Raw genomic sequence first — 23,445 nt, forward strand, 5'->3', positions numbered from 1 at the left:
TACATGAGAAAAACAAAAGTCCGTACGTTCGTCTACTTCAACTGTATAGGAAAGCAAATTTAACAATTGTGAGCTAAGTTAGAAACGCTTTGAGTTAGTTCACTCGTGAAACCGAAAATCTGCAGTCAAATCGATAATTATAAATACTGAACTAAAATTTGCATTCCAATGCGTTGAAACAATAAATTCGGTAATGTTTAATAATTGCCAAATGTGTATAGGCTCCTTTACGTAATCTCTTAAACTAAACTGATTTTTTTTTCTAAATAACTAATGCTCACTTTCCAAATATCCTCTGCGTTAGAATTCCCAATGTACCACTGAACATTGAGATAGTAGTTTAAGAATATGAAGGGTCACGTTCCCCACTAAAATGCTTTTGTTTAGCAAGTAAATCTTTTGATTACCGTTATCACTGTTTTTGTATTCCTATGATGGTACTGTACGATGGCCGAGTTTCTCCATTGAACATCGCTATTCAATTCTTGTGAAAATGTTATACATTGTCTCGTCAGGATGTCGACGCCAATAAATCATCTATAATTGGCCCAGCGTCTATTGCAACTTGCATATGTCAGCTCTGAAACAAACTAAACTGGCGATCACCTGTGAAAGATTAAGGCTATCCAGACGACGTACGTTCAACTGGATGATGTATAGTCATCATATCTTCTTTACCGTTATTTCTGCCTTCCCAGCTTGGAAGAAATTTGGTTTATCACAACTCCTTCGTATATTTACCGTTTGTCCGCGTGTCTGTCCGTTCGAAGGTCAAAAAGATATCAATAACTACTCGATGGATCAAAATCAATTTCGACCAGGATATAGAGGATCAAAAGTTACGAATTGATGAAGGTGATACATCTATTGGTAGTAGAAGTTCAATTCCCGTTTTAACGTTGATCACTATAGAGTAAAAACGGTAACAAATAGATTGAAGAGGTTTCTTGCAATCGATTCACTGTCGCAAGAATATGTTTCATCTCCATCATTCTCTCTCTATTAGAACCAGAAGAAATAAAAATTCACTACAACGTCTGGTTTCAATATTCATCTACATAGAGCAAAAACAATACACAGAAAAATCCGTTCTCCGGACAGCGGTATATTGTACAAATATACGGTATCCTCTTGCTTACTATAGAAATCAATACGGAGCATACGTTATCCGTATGATACATAGGCACTGCCGTTTGATGTTACATCATGCCGTTGCAGGATGTATGACATCTAACAGTTTTCCGTATATCACATGTATATACTTATGTTACCTTCGTCAGCTATATGCTATATACGTCCATTTGTATGTGAGATCCTGACCGCCTACATTGTTTCATACAGAAAGTACGTATAGATGGAACACTTATACAGAAAGTATTATAAAACATGCGTTTTCAGTTATACGTCTGGTGTACGTTAAGTCCAAAAACTACAGGAATTACGCATGTAACCTATCTTTTTAAGTATGCCACCTACAATTTTTTTTCTCAGTGTAACATATGACGGAAACCGATTTTCCGTTTCTTGGATTTAGCGTTCTAAGGATAAAAATTATATTATCTCTTAATCTCATATTCAACCGGAAGTAGTATAAATCAGTCACTTCCGGTTTTAACATTGATAGCTATAGAGTAAAAACGCTAATAGATAGCAAGAAACAGTTTTCAGCAATCAATTAAGCGTCCCAAGAATATATCCCATCTGCACTCTAATTTCTGTACTAAAACTGGAAGTGCGAAAAATCTACTACCATTTCCAGTTTGAATATTAATTGAGAAATATCACGCACGCCACAGAAACAAAACTCCTGCATGATGTATACGCGACATTTCTACATTTAAAAAAATCCAGTTTTCTAACTATATTATCTCAATACCGAATTCCATGTTGACGCTTAGATTCGAACTTAAAACTATTTGCACTATATTAATTAGATATTTACGTAGATTTATTGTTCCTTTTCAAGGACAGCAGACAGGAGCCTACGAGATTAGATCTAGACCTTAATGTAGGATTCGAACCAAATGTGCATCCGCCGGAAATCGGAACTATATCATCCTCCAAAGACATAACAGCAACCATTTGTTTGAAGACGAGACCTCCTCTGAGGCTAAGCAGTTACCGTACGCGCTTTTGGCGTGAGATACCCTGGTTCGATTTCCAGCGCGAGCTCATGTGGTACGGACTCCACGTCAATCAGTAGATCCAATCTTGTATATCCAATCTTATATCTTGTATATGCAAACTTGTGTATCCAATTTTATATCAAAATGACGCTCGTACGTTTACTTTATTTCAGAGTTCTCCCGTATGCACTTTCTAATGATCGGGAAGAGGTTTATTTGAGAAATATTTGAAAGGCTCATTTAAACCTCCTTCATCCCCATAGAATCGGTATTTCAATTCAAGTGAACTGATGAAAACTAATAAGGGGAAAGCAGATTTTGGTGAACGAACTTTCGGGCCATCTTTCGGGACGTAGGAGAGCGCAATAGCCAGTGAAAGGAGATAAAAAGTGTCTTAAAAGTTTGACTCGCAGCATATACGATACAATGCGTTAAGTTATAAAGTGACCCCGAGAACCCCGAGAAAACCCACACACACATGCTGTGTCCACCACAAAGTTCACTTCACGCGAGCTGGGATCGAACCAAGGACACTATGCACCAGAGGTGACCGCTTTACATTTTTTAACTTCCTGACTTACCTCTATTTCAATCACATTTCAGGACTCCTAGAATCAATAGAGGCATGAATTCAGAATCATCGAGGACAATTAAAATTTTTCCCTTCCTAGTAGAGGGATTCGGAAACGATCGTCAGTCTAATAATGATGTCAACCCGCTCGGCTCGAACTCCGGCTCGGCTCAGTTCAACTGAGCCAACAGCTCGAGCCGGCTCGGTTCGGCTCAGCTTAAGTGAGCCACCGGCTTTAGCCGGCTCCGTTGCGATGAGCCATCGGTTCGGTTCAGCTCGATTCAGGTGAGCCATTGGCTCTGTTCGGCTAGAGCCGGCTCGGTTCGGTTCGTATCAGATGAGCCGTCGGTTCGAGGCGGCTCCGCTGGGTTGAGCCATTGGCTCGGCTCGTTTTGGTCCAACTGAGCCGAGGACTCGAGTCAGTTCGGTAGGATGAGGTGTGGGCTCCGCTCACTTCTCGGCTCGGCTCGGTGGTGACTGAGCCGTGAGCCGAGCCGCTCGAGCCGTTGTAAAACACAACCTCAGTCACCACCGAGGTTGTAACACCTCAGTCTACTCAGCTACAGTCACCGGTTTCCACTGGGCCACTTACGGCGCCTAGCTTTGTAACACTTTGTAGTAAAATTTATTATCTTCACCCTCGCAATCGACTATCGAGTCACGGTGATTAAATTATTTATAATATGTATTTTATTTATTTATTTATTTATTTACTAAAAGATTTACGATAAGCCAAAAGATCATTATTTTTGTAAAATGTTTATTATTATCATGAAACAAAGAGTGAATATTCTACTTGGGTTTAGCACTATCGCTGCTACACTTTTAATTGACAACTAATAGTTTATGTTCACTGTTTCTGTCACTTTTCTACAAATTAGTTGCAGAGAATATTCGGAGTAAATGTTTTATTTTAATAATGTTTCATTAAAGTTTAGTCATATGTTAATTACTATTTCAAATATTTATAAGTTTCCCGTTCCGGTAAGGATAATGATTAGAAATGAAATTTCCTCTTTTTATAAAATTCTTGATAATTGTAATACTTTATTTAAAGGACGTAATTCTGGATTATTTGGAAATATTCAAATAAACTAGAATGAAGACGATAATACTAAACAACATTATTAAAACAAAACATGCTGTTTAAGAAATTGACAGAATCAAGCTTTTCTTTTAAAAAAATCAGCGTAGGGTATGGGATTCGAACTGATGATAGGGGAAAAACAAAAAACTTGGGGAGCGTGCGCTAACCGTCTACTCTACGAAGGTATGTTAGGTTCAATCTCTTAGAAAACGCATATTAGAAAATCACTACCACAAACTGCCTAATCGCTTCGCATATTTTGTGGCTTATTTCCTTTTATTTGTTTGTTTACGTATAAAATGTTTAATATCTATTATTATTAGATCTGTGCAATATGTATAGTAACTAACATTATGAAAAATTTACGTTGTATTTCTAATAAAGCATAAAATTCCCTCTCTCTCCGTAAATTTCGCCGCGCGTTTGCCACGCTTACGAAAAAAATGGAACTTAGAATTTGGCGACGAGTTTCGGAGATTTCTTTTAGTAATTATAACTTATTTATTTCTTAATTTTTTACAGAAATATTTTTGGAAATATGTGGTTTCCTTTTTCTGCATATTTCTAAGAAGACATTTAACATTTTCTATCATAAGAAAGAGAGTTATTTCTATCTATATAATTTTGAAAGACATGTGACAGAAATTCTGTACAGAAGTGTAATTTCTTCTTTTATTTATACTCCATTCCTAGACATAGACAAAACAAGTTTATTCCGTTTAATTGTTCTTAAACAAATCACGTAATGACTCATACCTTTGTTTCAGTTTTACTTCTTAGCTCTAAACTTCATTCGTCTGTATTGGTTTTTCTACTTTTCTACTTGTGCTCAATAATTAAAAATGGTTCTGTGCGCGAATCGATCCGTGGACTACAAGATCTTCAGACCACCTTGCTATCAAATACTCTAGGAGGGAGGATGGCCAGAGCAGAGAAACTGATTTCTTTGTTCAATTGACATACGCACATTACTCCGGATTCGTTACCTTGATCTGTGTGCGAATTTACACAACTATCTCGGTCTTCAATAACGTGATTTCCCCAACAACTTTTTATTGAATTTAACGCTACATGCAACGTTGATAAAGCAGTAAAGTAATAACACAAATTACAAATAGTGATCGAACTTACAACTCTAGTCACAAGAACGATTCTATTCAAGGTGTCACCTCACCTTTCTATCTATAAAAAGACCCGGGTTCAATTACCGGCAGGAGCTCATGTGTTTCAGATTCCAAGTTAATCAGTAGGTTCCATCTTATATAGCCTTGCTGCTGAAAGGGACGTGTAACTCAAAATCAACTCAACCGATCTAGAAGAAGGGTGAAACAAAATTCATTACTGCTACCAGCTGACAAATATTTATACTCCATTTCTTGTTCTCATAAAGTAATAATTCTATCTGCCAATGGAAAAATGTAATAATATTATTACGTTATTACGTTCATGTGTAAACCTAAAAAGAATCTGACAAATTATATATCTTCTTTTCGTATCAATAGCTTCGACTATGTGCCTTTTTCTTTCCTTCTTTTGTCATTCTAGTAATAATAATAATAATAATAATAATAATAATAATAATAATAATAATAATAATAATAATAATAATAATAATAATAAATGGACACTGTTTTCCTCAGAAACTTGCGACTTTAAGGTTTACAGTGCAGAGTTCTGCTAACGATAACACACTGGACATTGTTTATAAAAAGACCAAAAAAACATTGTTCACTAACTTATTCTCTACGGTTTGAACTGCAAGAAATGATCATATTTTTTCGCGATAATGTGAATACAAAAGTGAAATGTTGTGATTCTACACAATTTCCTTTCCTCGGATGACTGGATATTTTAAAAAAAAAACTTCTATTGTTGTAAAGAAAATAAAAACTATGTCTTCAGGGGGAATCGATCTGAGGACCCCATGAACTTGAACCCACGGTGTTAACCGATTACACCATCAAGACCTGCTTGCAAGGAAAGCGTTACATTGAGTGATTTGTCGAAAATGTCCAAGCATTTTACATCGCATTGTAATTTTTCCTTGTTTTGTTTTTATTGCGTTCACTTTTTGTGTTTTTGTACAATGCACGAAAAGGCAAATACATTTTTCACTACGATGCCCAGGAATACTGTTTTAACTGATCAGCAAATAGGAAGCGACTGGCAAAATGATATGGGGTAATGTGTAGTATTTTATTTTCATAGCAGGAAGGGGCAAGATACTATCCGGTGGAAAACATGCATTTATTTGTTTGACAGACAATGCTCTTATTTCACAATTGTAAAGTAAGGATAACTGCCAATTTTATATCGTGACAATGCTTAAATTTCTAAATATTTTCGATGCGCTTCATTCAGTTTCTTAAAATTAATTTTACTTTACTGATATCTCATCTGGTATATTACCAGGGTGTCTCCAAAGTCCCCTGAATATTTTAAATCAGAAGATCTGTTTGGGCTGTACACTCTTTATACGCCCGATGTTAAATGAAAATGAAATGTTGCCATTTACCTGGAATGAGGGAGAGAAGGACGGGACGGGAAGTTGACAAATTTTGTAAGAGTATGGTGAAAGAGGGAATGTTTGAAATGGGGGCTGGACATCGACACGTTAGCGTAATAGACAGTAACTTCATTCACTTATGCTGTGGATCCAGCTAAATGGCAACGTTTCATTTAACATTGAGCGCATAAAGTGTGTACAGCCCATATGGCTTGTCTGATCTTAAAAAATGCCTTCTTTTTAGATTGGAAACAGACATATTTCGAGATGATTTCCCCTCTTACATTTTTTGGAGCTCTGATAATAACAGACTTATCCTTTGTTAGGGGACTTTTGAGACACCCTATATATCATCTAACATTTAATAACATCATCAATCTCATAAGACTGCAAAAATCTATGTATTTACTCGTTGTATGTGTGTCATCGTTAGGATTATGTAAGTCAATGTTATGGTTATGTGTGTCACTATCAGGCGTATTTGTATCATTGTTAGCAGAAATCAATCAACAATAGATACAATCAGCCACTTAACAATGTAATTATATTTTCATATACAGTAAAAACTAAAACCACTTTGCCTGACAGGTCTTTGTGATCCTCAGCCGCTCCAACGCCATCTGTTAGCACCCGGCTGAACTACATCCAACCTTGTGACAAATACGAGGTTAGCGCACTGTTTCTCCCTGTCTCTAACAGGTGTCTCAGAAGCTTTTTAGATCTGGTGGCCGTTACGTCTTTTATTTAATGATAAATTTGAGCTTTTTCGTTATACTCCTCCATATTTTCGTCTTGTTAGCATCTTAATAAAGAGGCCGATGTGAGGGCATATTTCACAATCAGTTTGACCTTAATACGTGACATGATTCTTGTACAACGTCATTTTTTTAGGTTTTCTTTTCTTTTTTCTTTTGTTTTTTTCTTTCCTTTTTTTTTTGTATTCTCGAAAAGTACACGAGTTTTTATACTTTATAATTTTTTTAGCTGAGTGATACCACCCCACATCGATTGCTACATGTATCTTCTTTAATGTTTTTTTCGTTAAAACTTAATAATATTGAAGGATTTATTTATTTATCTTTCCAAACTTGATAGCCAGTTTTCAGCACTTATGAATCTATCGTGAATTTCTAATAAAGATAACTATGGCGTGATACTTTTTTTAAAACATGTAAACAATATGATGTTTCTGAATACTTCACTTCCTGATGCATTATCCACTTCCAAATACGATGTCCGAGTTAGATGCTCCTCTGCTTCACCCTAGTTTGCAGTCCTGATGCTCGGTATCACATTATATCTTGGTTGGTTTCGTAGCCATTTTGCAACTCGGAAGCGAAGCAAACTACTCTTGATTAACCGTACGTTGTAATACATTTCACTGATTTCATGTAGGTTATTTACACAAGTTCAAGAAAGAGCAAGGGAAAGATTCATCATTATCATCATCATAGCTATTATGCCATTATTGGTGGTCACTTGCAGCAACAGAGAGAAGCCTCCATGCTCCACGGATTTCAGTTAAATTCTTCATCTCCTCGTACAGTGTTTCTGATTCTGTTTTGATACCGTCCATCAATTGTCGCCTCCTTTACTCCTCCCTTTCTTTCCTTTCACCATACCCTCTAGCACGTCCCTCATTATACAGTTCTTAACTAATCAATGTCCAAAACAGTTTCTTTTCCTCTTTTCAATAATATCTAAAAATTGTTCTTTTTTCCTCCACCTCTCCCTCGTTTTAACACCCTGTCACTCGTTTCCCGCTCGGCATAGCTAATTCTCTCCCTTCTTCTCCACACTCACATTTCGAAAGCTTCCAGTCGCTTTTCATTGCTTTTGCGTAATTTCCCTGTTTCTGTCCTTTATATGCTCCACGCAAACCATTTTGTAAGTATTTTTCTCAACTCTTTATTCAAGATCCCACAAATAGACTTTTCTTCTTCGTGATGACTTCTTTTGCCATTCCTATTCTTGGTTCGCATTTTATATCATCACTAATAATACTACGCAGGTATCGAAAACTATTCGCCTGTTCTATTTTTTCCTCTCTTCTATATTTTACTGGAGACCCGGGTTCGATTCCCGGCTGGAGCTCATGTGGTTCGGATTCCACGTTAATCAGTAGGTCCACGTCTCATATAGCCTCGCTGCTGAACGGGACGCTAAACTAAAATCGAAATCGAATCTTCTATATTTTACACCAATCACTTCGTTTCAGTCACCATGCTTATTGTCTTCCTAACATTTATTTTTATCCTATATTCTTCACAGTCCCTCCTCAAGTGTTCTAACATCTTATTCACCTGTTCTATTTTTTCCTCTCTTCTATATTTTACACCAATCACTTCGCTTCAGTCACTATGCTTTTGGTCTTCCTAACATTTATTTTTATCCTATATTCTTCACAGTCCCTCCTCAAGTGTTCTAACATCTTATTCACCTGTTCTATTTTTTCCTCTCTTCTATATTTTACACCAATCACTTCGCTTCAGTCACTATGCTTTTGGTCTTCCTAACATTTATTTTCATTACATATTCTTCACAGTCCCTCTTCAAGTGTTCTAACATCTTATTGATTTTCTTTTCAGATTCTACAACAAGTGTCATATCTTCTGCAAATTGTATATACCTAATCATTCTACCTACTATCGAAATATCTTTATTTATGTAGACTGTCTCTTCTAGATATATATTAAATAATGTTGACAAGAGACTGCATCCCTGTCGAATTCAACTTCCAATTGCACTCTCCTCTGTTATTTCCTACCCTATTCGAACATTTGCTTATCGGTTCATATATGTTTCATATGAGTCTTCGATCATTCCATTCCAACCCAACTTTCTTTAAAACTCCTCACAACTCCAAGTTCAAGTGTTCAAAAGCCTCTTCTAGAACAATAAACACAACGTACACCTCTTTCCATTTTATATAAACTTTTCACTGATTACCCTTAATAATCCAATTGCATCTCTTGTGCCCTTACCTCTTCTGAACCCGAACTGTTCTCAACTTTTTCATCGTTTCTTCTTCCATACAACCTTCTGTTCAATATTCGAAGCAAAATTTTTGTTGCATGAGATAATGAAACTAGTAACTCTATAATTCTCACATCTCACTGGTTCGATTTCTTAGCCATCGGTATCATGATTGATATATTGATATTGATACATATTCCTGGGCATTACCGGCATCGATGACCTCAATCGCAAATGACGTCCCTCGGCGAGCATATTAATCGGGAAACGGGGCAGGAAGGAAGTGACTTGGGACCCATATGTTAGGTACCATCCCGGCATTTACCTTGTGTGAATGAGGAAAACTCAGAAAAAATCTCTCAGGGTGACTGGCCTGAAAAAACTGTTACATCTTTCGACCGAGTGTCCACACCGGGAATCGAACCCGGGTTCCCTCTCACCAGCGAGGGAGAGAGAACATAAAGAATTACTTCGAGGATTTAACCAAAGTATTTGCATTTAAAGACTGCGACTGACCTTTTACCTTGGCTAGACCAAAAATAGACAATAAAATATTAAAGTGAGCCATAATATATGCAGTAAAAGTTACCTAGTTTTATAATATTTATTAACATGTAACGAAAAAAAAATGTCCGAAGATGACACGAATATCAACTGATAAATCTCAATGAGCTAAACAAAATAAAATGATAAAGTGAGTGTAGATCAACATGCGTAGATTTCGAGAAAATCGACGGGGAGAGATATTGTACAATAACATCACCTTTTGAAACTAATAATGATATACGTACATGAAGCTTTTTTCATTGCAACACTAAAAAGACGACAAATACCCAGATGAGTTATGGACAAAAATTATGATAAATCTTTAAACTTTTAATTTTTATTTAACTATACCTAATGTTGTGAAAAACAGGACATGTATGAATCGATATATGGCAACGAGTAGAAGTAAATGAGATGCTTGAGAATAATTTTTTATTCATGGCCAGTGGCGGATCTAGAAAATAAAAATTGGGGGGCAGCCAGAACCCAGACTATGATAGGTATATCATGAGTTTCCTATAAACTTTCAAAAATATATAAATAATAGCTTAAATTATTTTTGTCACTCAAAAAACTGAGAGGTCCTAGGTCCCCTTGGCCCCGGACTAGATCAGTCACTGTTTTCGAATCAATCGAGAAAAGCGAAGTTTTATGGTGCCAAAAATATGTCGTTCGTCGCAAATATAATTGATATTATTTTCTCCTGGAGCATCTTGTTTATTTATTTATGTACTGTAAATATCTGGTGGGGGGAGAAAGTACAGTGTTAAATAGAAGATGGTATATATATGTTTATGTGTCTCTTCTAGCGATGATACACATACTTCTAACAATGATATGCGGACATCCAACAATGACCCATATACCCAGTAAATTATCTTCACTTCTCTGAAATACAATATTTAAAAAATATATACCAAGTTGTTTCTATTTTAGCTCTTAAAAAAATATGCTATTATATATAATGTTAACACTGAATTGTTTGTTTATTTATTTGCAGCAAATCGACACAAACCAAGATGGTGTTGTGACGATAGATGAGCTGGTTCAGTGGTGTTCGCGCGATGAACAAATTCTCCAATCCCTTGAAATGTTGGATACGGTATTGTGATCAGGACGAAAGAGACATCTACCGGTGACGCGATGAAATTATTGTGGAAGCAGATTCCTTCAGGAAAGAGTCACAGTTATCTACTTTCACTTATCTTTCTATCGACGTCTTCCTGCAAAATCAATTCGTCAACTGCTAAAAACAGATTCTAACTAGTAGAGTGACGTCGTCGATGTGGTATTTCACCGTCTTTCGTACTAACCACAATCATATTATATTTTCGAGAAATTAATTTTTAAAACCTTATTCGCAGAACAAGATACGGAAGTGAACTTTCTCGAAAATGAACAAGGTAAACAACTTTCTAACTGGCTTCTATGAAGAAATTTGGTTTTCAATTGGAGATGGAAATATCCGTTTCTTCTTGCACTAAACTCAAAATTATAGTAGAAATTAGGCCTATTCTGTTCAAGCATTAAAAATTTAACTAATTCGTTTTTTGTCAATATGTAATGATCGCTGGATTGAATTCCAGGATTATTTAGTAGGCCTACCAAGTCTTTCATATAGATGTTTCTTTTTTAAAAAAAATAATAATGTAAATAAGAGATACCTCTAATTGATGTCAACATTAAAAAGCAATTAATAAATTATTGTTACTGTATTATAAATTACAGTATACGTTATTTCTGAGTCTTATTGATGTGTTAGCAGTTATTATAGAATGTACAATATATGTGTCATTGGTGTACTTCTGGAAAATTTAATCATTAAGTTAGTATTGTATAATACAAGGAACAAAGTGTTATCAACTTCCCATAATTCGTTCATTGTGATTAACAGAAATATACAATACAATAAATATAAACATTGTGTCAATGAGTAAGAATTATTTTGATGATGATGTATTAGTTATGTACGCGCACGTAAGGATGTCAGTTTTGAGATTACACAATAGGGCTTTTGAATGATATATAAGCCTTTCGATTGTGTATATACTACATAGAGTTTGCTTTGTTAAGAATGCATAAAATGTATCTATTCCGTAATACGTGATATGCGTATAAAAGGAAGTTCGGATTTTATGAAATTAAATTCTAGTTTGGACTCCAGATCAGGAAAAATTCTCATGTCCAAAAGGAGAGTAAAACATTAACCGTAATGAGAGTGTGCGTTAAATTTTAAGATCTACAATGAATGATATACTCTTACATAAAAATGAATACTAGTACAATGTAATATACATATATATACCTTAATTCAAAGTGTTTTAAAAATAATATATATAAATTTTAAAAAACCTGTTTTGTGAAAGGTATTTAACAGAGTTATCTGAATTGATTCTCTGCAATATTTGAACTATTTTTGGTAATAATTAATAATTTGGACGAAAACTTGTGTCGTGCATTGTAATTCTGTTGTAAACAATAATAAAGAAGAAGTAATTTGTTTGTATATTTTTTGGTAATTGTTTTTTATGTTATGTTATTATTTTCAAAAAGGGGCGCGACATTGACAATCATATTTCCAAAATACGTGACGAATACGCTGGAAGTAGTCACTGAATACTATCTCTAAAATCATGTAACTATCTTCCTTATTTTTCTCTTTAAAATTCTGTCACATTTTTGTATTCTTTATAAATACTTTTCATTATTAGTAATAAAATACATGAGTGGTCTAAATCTATCATAAATACACAAAAGTTTCGAAAAGAATTTCAACTTTATTATTAAGAATAAAAAAGTTTATAATTAAGTAAAATATTAGTTTATATATTCAGGCGCACATTATTGAAAGAGTTAATAGTTGTTTTTAAAGTCAAACGATTTTACTGTATATTAAAATGACGAGAGTATAGGAATAATACTTACTGTACAAGGGTTTGTTTCATGTAATAAAACAATCTTACTCATTTCTAAATACTTCCTATTCTCTTAACTTAATGCATAAGTACTTGACTCAAGCTTTATCTGTGAATGCATTTCTAACTTTAGAAATGTTCGACTATTTTTATTAATGTGGTGGAGGTTTAGAGATCTTCTTGCCTTCCAAAATAATACACCATTATGTTATCGTTAAGTGTTGTCAAATATACTGTTGAGGTATGTTTAAGATACAACGACAACTAAATCTTGTCTTCTTTTTATACTCTGCTCAAACAAAAGTTGTTGTGTAAGTTACTTCGACGAAATCGAAACTATTACTACGTACTATTTACTTACCTCTTTCCTGCTCTCTGTGTAATTATGTGTACAATATATTTCATGTATTTTTTATGCGTGTTCATAGAAGAAAAGATTTCTAGACTATGGATAGATTAGATAAACGTTAAGAAAATAGTTTCTTTCTGAAGAAGATATTAAAACTAAACTTATTTTACAGATAGAAAAAAGTATATAGAATTGATACTTTTAATAATAATAAAAATTTGTGCATTATCTGTGTTTGTGTCTGTGTGTGTCATCTATGCTAAAAGTTTCACTTTTCTTCTAAGTTTTACAAAAGAAGACAAAATATTATATGCGGGACTAAAAAAATAATTGCTCAGTCAGATAGCTACTAACTAGCAAAGTGAAAGGGGTTAGATGTGCTATATAACATGTTTTGTATAATTTTACTTCTCTAACAATAAACTGAAACATTTTTCCTTGCAAGTAAAAGCATACCGCTAATTTATAGGTAATTATTAAATAAAATTTTAACTTTTCATCTTTTCTTTATCATGTGTGACATAACTTGTAAATATATCGTACACAAAACATAAACTTATTTATGAACTTATTATGTTCTTACTATTATAACGTTCTTGTGACTTATTATTGTTATGTAGAAAAGTAGATCTTTTTTTAATATAAAATGATAATAGACACTTGCTATTGCTCAAGTGTGAGTGATTAAATAAACACCTTTCCTCTTACTGTTCAGAATATCACAGTACATTTTTGTATATTGTTTTTTTTAACATGTATATCCTTTACTTTATTACTTTTTAATAGCACTATCTTCAAAGTTTTTTTTTCATGATATTGTTTGATTAATGTTTGCTTATTTCTTAGCTTTATAGTTTCTTTTCTTCTTAATTGTATAATAGTTTCACGAACCTATGTTCTAAAAGTTAAAAAAAATCATTAATACATGTAAAAATAAAAGCACTCAAACCTGGAAGTGATTGTCGGTAATGTCCCTACATGTTGTTGTGTATTGCGTGCGAAGAGGTTATGAAGCGGGAGTTTCATTAATGTTTAATTATATTTCTCGTTCAAGAAAAGCTTTTGCTTGCCAATGAAAACTATTTCAGACTTCTTTTTTTAAATTAAATAATAACTGTAATTGTGTTTTTTAGCATTATTCGTTATTGTTGTATTCTGAAACGAACAAAAATTATGTAGGCCTAACGAATTAATGTTTTTTCTATTAAAATAATCACCATAATGATGGTCTTTTATCTTCTAATGGATGTCTATTCGTATGTATGTGTGTACATAAATATGTGTAAGTAAATACGCATATATATAATTTGAAATTACATGATATAGATTTTCTAAACAAGTGATGTAATGTGATATTGCTGACTTTTTTTAAAAGTCAGTTTTTAAAATAAATAAATATATATATGTAGAATATAAAAGTTATGTGTTAGATAAAATAGAGCACTAACAACTTTAGTTGTACGTCCTTTTTTGATTTAAAATATTACATAAGTACTTCCAAAAATATTATCTGCATATATATATATATACTATGATATGTTGTACATATTAACATTCCGTAGCTAGATCAATCATTATAATATTTATAAGTGAATAATTTTTAAACATGAAACAAGGAGCCTAATATTATAAAGTATTAGGTTTCTATAAGTGAACTATATAGGAAAGTGCAGCAAATAAAATCTTTACAAAACTATTGTGTCAGCAAACTTTTAATGCTATATCTCTCATTATTATTGTGTGTGTGGTAATGGGAGTTATATATTTTAAAAGAAACAAAATACACCAACGGTATATCATAAGATAATCGTAATGCTTATGAACTTTGGTGATAAACACAATAATAATATTGAAGGGGGTAAATTATGAACTCATTTCCGGACTATTCAATATGGATAAAATACAAACTGTGAACATACGATTGTGTTTTTGTTTACTACTTATTTGGTTATACATCATTTCAAAAAGCAGATAATCACTGTTATAATTCCATCGAAGAAACTATATTTGACGATTGTCTAGAATAGATGCTTGACAGTGTATAATATTATTATTCATATGCTTACGTTCGTTTTATTTGTATTCTACACTCTTTACTGCGGGGAACCATGTCTACTTTTAGCACCATATAAAACTTCTGATAATAGTAAAAATCATAATTTGTGTGAAAGTCTTTAGTGAAAATCTCACATAACAATTATATGAATATATTATTAGTCTAATAGCCTATATATATACATAATATATATATATATAATGACAACATAGTAGTAAATTGTCTTTCATCTTTCCAGCTATGAATAGTAATTTCTGCCTCATATTGATAATTCATTTTAGGAAATATCAATTGGCAGATATAGTAGAGTATATCGTATATACATATTCAATATATACCTGTAACCAAATGTACAATATTTGTGTAATTTAGTTAAATATATTAATATACTTATAAATATATATAAGTAAGAATACGTTGTTAGTCATGCTCTTAATATTGAATAACTTCTATGCACAAGATATTCTGTATATAGATTTTAAACTGTATATAATATATACTCTTCTGTGGAATTATACATTCATTAATTGCACTTGAGTGGTGCTTTCTGATTTTAAATTAAGTCATTGTTTTTCTCCCCTTTTTTGTTTGTATATCATCAATATTTATCGGTATGTTATCAAATATGTTTTCAGTAGCATATTTTTTTCTAATATATATATATGTATGTATGTGTACATATAATATTACAATTATGTTCTAATTTCTTCTTTTTCTCAATTTCGAATGTGATTATTGAAGAAAACAACACATTAACGTGTTCTATAATAATACTTCAATAAATATTTAAACATCGAAGATCGATTTATTTACTGCTGAATATTCTTCTACCCGACCCCTTTCTTTTCTGCCGTGTGGTTCACAACCGCAGCATTGGATAATTCAGTATTCAAAGAAATGTTTGAAATTTAATTACTTCAAATTGAGTCTTAAATTTCTTTGTTTAATACTTGATCATCCAAACGATTCGTGTCAAGAGCATCATGCAAAGTTATTCCGATTGATGACACCACATCGTAAAGACAATCACCAGAAAAAATGGAAGACTTAAGAGTAGTCACAGAGTAAACGTATTAGGAATAGGATTCTTTATGAAATGTTGAAAATCCTTTACTTCATTACTACTTACGTCAGTAATTAATCGCGGCGAGGACATTTACAAATTTTTGGTGAAAGATACTTCGGTAAATGGATATTTCGTTTATATGGTGTTTCGGGACAATTAATAAGGGGAACTAATACTAACCATAGTTCCCCTTATAGTCCCCTATAAATGCTTCCCATCCGTAAAATGGGATTTGAATATTATGAAAACTGATTTGGTATATCCTCCAAAGATGTGACATTCCAAAGTTGCAACTGCTAATGTGCTCATGGGCATTGCTAGAAAAAAAGATTTGAGACAAGTGAATTCAGACAATGGTAATAACTTTAAAATAAATTAAAATACCTTAAAATGTACTCAAGCAATCTTTATGAAATTTTGGTAATTTATATTCGTATTACATGCACTGCACTATAAAAACTATCCAAAAGCGTTGCCATCAATGCTATAAGTAACGTAATGTTGTCAACTTAGTATGTATTTTTTTAATTTTCAAATAGAACTACGTCAAGTTATTATGTATATAGAATGATTGGATAATGTGAACAAAACTATGTGTGAACAAAACTATATGTTTAATACGTAGCAATGAAGCAACCTTTAGAAGTAATTTAAGGAGATTGATTGTTACAGTTTTGATCCACAGATTGCGATATACATGAGAAAACATAATGTTTAAGCAGACTCGTAATTTCAAAGAGTACATACCAAGTACAAAAATATGTACACAGACACAACAGTGTTCTCAAATTAGGAAATTATTTTTCATTAATTTTGTTAAAAAATGTTCGGAATAAAACAGTTTTGTAAACTAATACAACAAATTTCTCATATCAAAATATTTCAAGTATATCACACACAAACACAAGTATATCACTGTAAATTAATCGTCAAAGAACCAGGTTAGAGTGACATAAAATTTACTAACAAATTATGTTTGCCAATCCTCGGCGTGAGGCGTGATCAGTAATTCCGATTAGTCTTCGAGACCTGAAAGAGGATTGTCGGATAGTTAACTGTCTTCGATATTCTTGTTATTTTGTCCATTTATATATATATATATATATATATATATATGTGTGTGTGTGTGTGTGTGTGTGTGTGTGTGTGAGTGAGTGTGTGTAGTAAATTTGGTACCTTCTTATATACATAAAGTATAACAATGTATGTGTAAGTTTTGAGCAAAGTACAAAACAAAATACCTCTCATGGTAAGAACAACACATTTCTGTGTGTTCAAACTACAATGTAAACAATATACAGAAACGTTAAGTAATATATGCTTCGGTGTTATGTAATGAAACAATTCACCGGTGTGAAGTCTGAATTTCTACAAGTAAATGACACTGAAATGCAGGAGAAGGTTGGACCTAAATCAAATCAATATATTTCTTTACATTGATACATTTTATATGAATTGTCTTTAATGACAACGAAGACGGTAATGCGCTTCAAGAAACATTTGGTATTTTTTAAAACACGCATCTAACACAAAATTTGTAGCTGTATGGTAGCAGTGAAACCCTCAGGAAGCTTCAGTTTTGGTATATTGACGTATTTTGGTAAGTTTTGTTCCCAGATATTTTCATTTTATTGTCCAATCCATGAGTCTAATATAAGGAGATACTTTCACGATTTCCCTTAGACATGCATTCTGAAACGCTAATACAAATGAATACCCTGATTGATTTTGCGGATGTGACAGAAACAAACTTTATGTTCTGAAATTGAACCTCTAGTAGTTACCTAATTTTCTTTGTTATAAAGAGTCCAAATATTTTAGTTGATTCCTTGATAGCAAATGTCTAATACGTAACAGTGTTGCAAATCTTCAGTGTAATTTGAAGAGACACATTCTCCATCCTTGATCTTTGATTGAACATTGGCAATTTTATTTCGTCAGGATACATTTTTTTGTACTTGAGGTTAAACATCGAAAACTATCATTTTCTTTCTAATATCTGAAACAATATTAACAATAAGTCTTCAGTAAAACTTAGTTATATAACAAGGCAACAAATCCATTACTTTGACAGTGTTTGACATTAGTATTTGAGAATAACTTGCAAACGTATGATGTTTTATGCTGTTCTCCAATAATGTTTCTCTCGAATACCAAGACCAATATTCTTTCTAATGGAGTGGTCTGCTTGACCAACATGGTCCCCTGTCATGGGGTCTTGGGCAGCCAACCGGAAATTTTAAGTCGCAATTATTATTATTATTATTATTATTATTATTATTATTATTATTATTATTATTATTATTATTATTATACATTATTGAAATGATAAGGGAAAAGCAAACAACATTTCTAGAAAAAGTTATTTGTGTGAGATGCCATTCCGGTACGGGCAGAAGGCCGAAAGTTTGAATAAAGTGACCAGATATATCAATTTTTGCTTTAACGCCCGAATTTTAAAGATTAACTTTTTCGACTTCTAATATTATAAAATTACTTTATTTAGATCCTTATTAATGGTAAAAGTGTTTTTAAAAATTCAGCAGTACATTTAAAGTTTGTCCATATGGCCGAAAATTAGAAAATTTCCGTGATTTTATTTACAGTATTAGAAAGAGATACACTCTTTTTCTAAAACTATACACAATGTCGTCCCCTCAAATGATTAAAAGCTTGACAATAGAAAATATTTTATCATTTATGCGAAATAAAACTCTGCCTATCTTTTAAATTTATCAACTTATCCTCTCATATTCAGACAGCGCGAAAATATGTTAAAGTGAAACACAGTCTACCAGAAACAGGGATGGCTATATTTGAGCAATATTGCAATCTTTGATGAATAACTACACCGGAAATCCGATTTTAAGATAACACCCTTTACTGATAATGATGAAAAAACATAATTTGGTACTTTGCTCTAAAGTCACTCCTTAGAACAAATGAGTAAAGTAAAAAAAAAAAAGAAAAGCCTTTTGTATATTTTTAATATAAGAGTGTGTCTGTTTGTAAGACTGTAAAAAATCAACTTTTCATCGAAATTCACTAATTTTAGACTATACACGCGAACTCTAAATGTGCTGTTATAATTTTAAAAATATGTTTACCGTTAATAACCATTTAAAATAAAGTCAATTTTATACTCTTAGAAGTCGAAAAAGTTAATCTCTAAAATTTGAGTATTAAAATGCAAGTAATAATTGTTTTTGGTCCTTTTTTAAAGAAGCTTTAGGCCCTTTGTCCGAACTGAAGGTAAAATATATGAATTTTTTTATATTTTCCCCTTTATTAGCATTCGAATACACAACTTTTCTGCACTATTAAAATTCGTATTCGAGAATTCACTTTTTCGACGCATCCTAATGGTCACTATTTTACTGTAAGTTTTATCTGGTTATACAAGGACTTGCAATGAAATTGTATCCATTTCGTAAATGGTGACTCACGCGATTTTTCCCTTACACAAGTTGTTTGTTTTACCATGGTTATTTTCAATGATGAATCAAATTTCATATTTTACCATTTAAAATTTCGGGAAACCTCCTTAGGATCCCATGAAAAAGGGTCCTGAGTGTCTAGAGGATCATTCTATTCGATCCGCTCTATGACATTTTCCTACCTCACTTTTTGTTTTATCCTTTCATCTCGAACTATTCTAGGTGTAAAAGTAGGACTTAACCCACTCAACTTTCCCTGAATTTAATCCAAGAGTTTAGTAAATAAAGGTAATAACTCTTCAATTCATACAAAAAGCTGGGAACATCTGGATGCCATTTACCTTATTTTTTTAAATTGTTAGGTATTCACAAACACAATGGGGGAGAAATGTATCCCCATGGCGGACACAGTGATTTAGGGATGGGCACGAGTCGAGCTGAAACTCGACTCGACTCAAAACTCGAAGCAAATTTGAGTCGATTCAAAGGTAATTTTCTCGGGTCGAGTTACTGTTTTGAGGTCGAGTTTCTAGTCGAGTTGAGTTTGATAAATGGCTCACTCGTTTAGCTCGTTCGAACTCGTTTTGAAATCCTTGCTTGATTAGACCGGAAAGCGAAAACTATAGGAAATGTAAACAGTAATGTGGAATATTTCTAGTGTTGCTCACGAGATGGGGCACGTCTCGCATCTCGTCTCGTCTCGATTCACAAGACGACAATGGATTTTGTTGAGACAGCCTCAAATGTCGTGATCACCAATATAAGTATATACTGTAGTTCATACCACCATGGCTGAGATATACACGATCGAAGTTTTGAGCCGAAGCAGAAACCCAACCCGAGTAGTGATGTTAACCGGCTCATCGGTTCAACTGAGCGAACAACTCGAGCCGGTTCGTTGAGATGGAACACCGACTCGGCTCAGGTGAACCATAGGCTCAAGCTGGTCGGTTTGGGGTGAACCATCAGCTCGGATTGTTTCGGCTCAAGCCGGCTCGGTTGGGTGGTTTGTTGGCTCGGTTCAATAGTGAATGAGCTGCGAGTCGAGCCGCTCGAGGCGTTGAGAACCCTAAACCCGGGCCGAGCAGTTTTGAACATGTTTGACCGGCGCCCTCCAATTTCAACGATTTTTGGTTCAAGCTCGGATACTTGCTCCTCCGGAACTCAAACCCAGAATCTAGTGTACGATGTCCTTGCTTCCTAGATTTCACGACCACCGAAGTCAGCAGTCAACTAGTTCTTAGTATTCAGATACAAACCGCCTATATTTCATGTTTATACATGGTGTTGTAATAATAATAATAATAATAATAATAATAATAATAATAATAATAATAATAATAATAATAATAATAATAAATTGTAGTAGTAATAAGTATCATTGATAATAATTATATTGTCTGTGTAGGATACTTGAAGAAAGTACTTGAAACTACAAACAGCATTTGGCTGGATTTGGCTCGTTTTGGCTCGACTCGACTCGAAACTAAAGTCTAATTCGAGTCAAGTTGGAGGAAATTTTTCGAGTCGAGTTCTTGAGTCGAGCTCAAATATGTTTCGAGTCGAGTCTATTTACAATGAAAACTCGCTCGTGCTCATCCCTAACAGTGATGTGCTTTTACAGTTTCCTGACATGCGTTTGCACAAATCAATAAACAATAAAATAATATTTTTAAACTTCATTCACAGTTCCGATTTCCGAATCTACCCTCGCTCATAGCACGGGGCCGATTAAAAGGTTTCTGTAATGTTTATTCAATTCTACAATGTTTATTTATTTTAACTGGCTTTTAATTGCATTTCAAGTGCAAATTATAAAAATTATTCTTATACTGTACATAAGGTTAGAGGCTACTATATACATAGGAAAATATACTCTCTCTCTCTCTCTCTGTCCCTCTCTCTATCTGTCTATCTATCTCCATCTCAATCAAGCTCCCTTCTCTCTCTCTCTCTCTCTCAAAAGTCATCATACAGAAGTTATCCTTGGTCCGAAAACCTTCTACATTTTCATACTTACTAACCGTATATCAATGAAACTTGGCAAATGCACATGTATTATAAAGCATGTAGAAATTTTGACTGCCTTTTTATGTGTCTCCATCAAATTCCCGAATTTATCCAGTATTTAAGTGTTGGCATATATGTGTGATATAATTTGAAATCTGGCTCTTTCAATGAAACACAGGTGTTACTTTTAATATTACTGCATTAAAAGTAACCGTTGCCTAAACCTAATCCCGACTGTCCCTCAAACATGTTGCATTTTAATGTAGGTCAAGTAATATAAAGACCATCCTTTTTGGTATACAAAAAATAACTGTTACCCGGAAATTTCTCTGGCCCAGCCCCTTAGCTTCCTCTCCAATCCACTCTCATTACACACACACACACACACACACACACACATATATATATATATATATATATATATATATATATATATATATATATATATATATATATATATATATATACATATATATATATATATATATATATATATATATATATATATATACATATATATTTATCCATACATACCATAAGAAATTATAGCATACATCGTTATATGCTTGAGACACTTCAATTTCCATCTCTTCTCATCTTTAACTTTAAAAAAAAAGTTCTGGTTAAGTTTCATTTTCAAATTCCCTATTGCAGAAAATGTTTTTCTTTGTTTTACTTCATTGGTTCTTTGTTTTTCACATTTAAACTAGTATCGCGAAAGGAAATGAAGAAGAATCAAACCCAAGTAAGATCATTTTAGCTTAGTTTAACTTTTGATAATTTGAGAGTCTAAATTGAATTCTTTTCCAGTATGCACTGAGAAAAAATCCGTTATCTGGACAGCGGTATATTGTGCAAATATACGAAATCCATATGTTTACTACGGAAATCTGTACGAAGCATACATTATCCATTTGTTACATACGTACTGCCCTTTTTCCTGCTTTGATGTTACATCATGCAGCTGCAGGATATCTGAACTTTATTGTCTTCCGTATATTACACATTTATAAGGATGTTACCTACGGGATACGGACAAAATCTCGCGGCCGAAACATCGCCGCCCAAAATCTCGCCGCCCAACACCTCGCGGGACAAAACCTCGCCGGGCCAAAACCTCGCGTGGCCAAAACCTCGCCGCCCAAAACCTCGCCTGGCCAAAACCTCGCCGGCCAAAACCTCGCGGGACAAAATCTCGCCGGGCCAAAACCTCGCGTGGCCAAAACCTCGCCGCCCAAAACCTCGCGGGACAAAATCTCGCCGGGCCAAAACCTCGCCGGGCCAAAACCTCGCCACCCAAAATCTCGCCGGGCCAAAACCTCGCCGCGAATGAAACTTTTCTTTAAAATTTACCCAATGTGTTTCTTAATATGCAATTCCACATTAGAAATAATAATAATAATAATAATAATAATAAGAAGAAGAAGAAGAAGAAGAAGAAGAAGAAGAAGAAGAAGATACAAAACATCGTGTGCGTGGGCTTTCTCGGGTTATTCGCGTTTCCTCCCACTTTCTTTATTCGATCATTTCCTTCATCCTGGTCATCTACGTCTCCTTTAACATATAGGACATAATCAAGGGACGTCGTAAAAACTCATATTATTTCATATTTTCATAGATATTATTAGATTTTTGTTAAAATTTTAAGTTTTTGGATGTTTCAAAATTCACGAAACTAACCTCGCTAGTTGTCATTACTTTCCTTATGCAGACTTTCTTTCCCTATGACCAGTTTAAAAACATCGTGTCGCCCTACCTTCACATTGAAATCCTCTAATACAGAAATAGAATTTTCATATG

At 33.5% G+C, this 23,445-nt stretch overlaps 1 protein-coding gene across 2 annotated transcripts in view; it reads left to right on the plus strand.

Annotated features, from left to right (window-relative positions):
• Positions 1-15,945, plus strand: part of LOC145689734 (Kv channel-interacting protein 4-like) — a 794,874-nt gene extending 778,929 nt beyond the window's left edge. For both annotated transcript variants that reach the window (XM_081763935.1, XM_081763937.1), the window contains exon 6: positions 10,813-15,945. In XM_081763935.1, coding sequence (XP_081620061.1) covers positions 10,813-10,923 — 111 coding nt within the window. In that variant the 3' untranslated portion in view covers positions 10,924-15,945. The remainder of the gene's footprint in view (positions 1-10,812) is intronic.
• The last annotated feature ends 7,500 nt before the right edge of the window (positions 15,946-23,445 follow it).

Source organism: Thermobia domestica, chromosome 1 (genome assembly GCF_964235325.1).
Source record: "Thermobia domestica chromosome 1, izTheDome1.hap1.1, whole genome shotgun sequence".
Lineage (NCBI taxonomy): Eukaryota > Metazoa > Arthropoda > Insecta > Zygentoma > Lepismatidae > Thermobia > Thermobia domestica.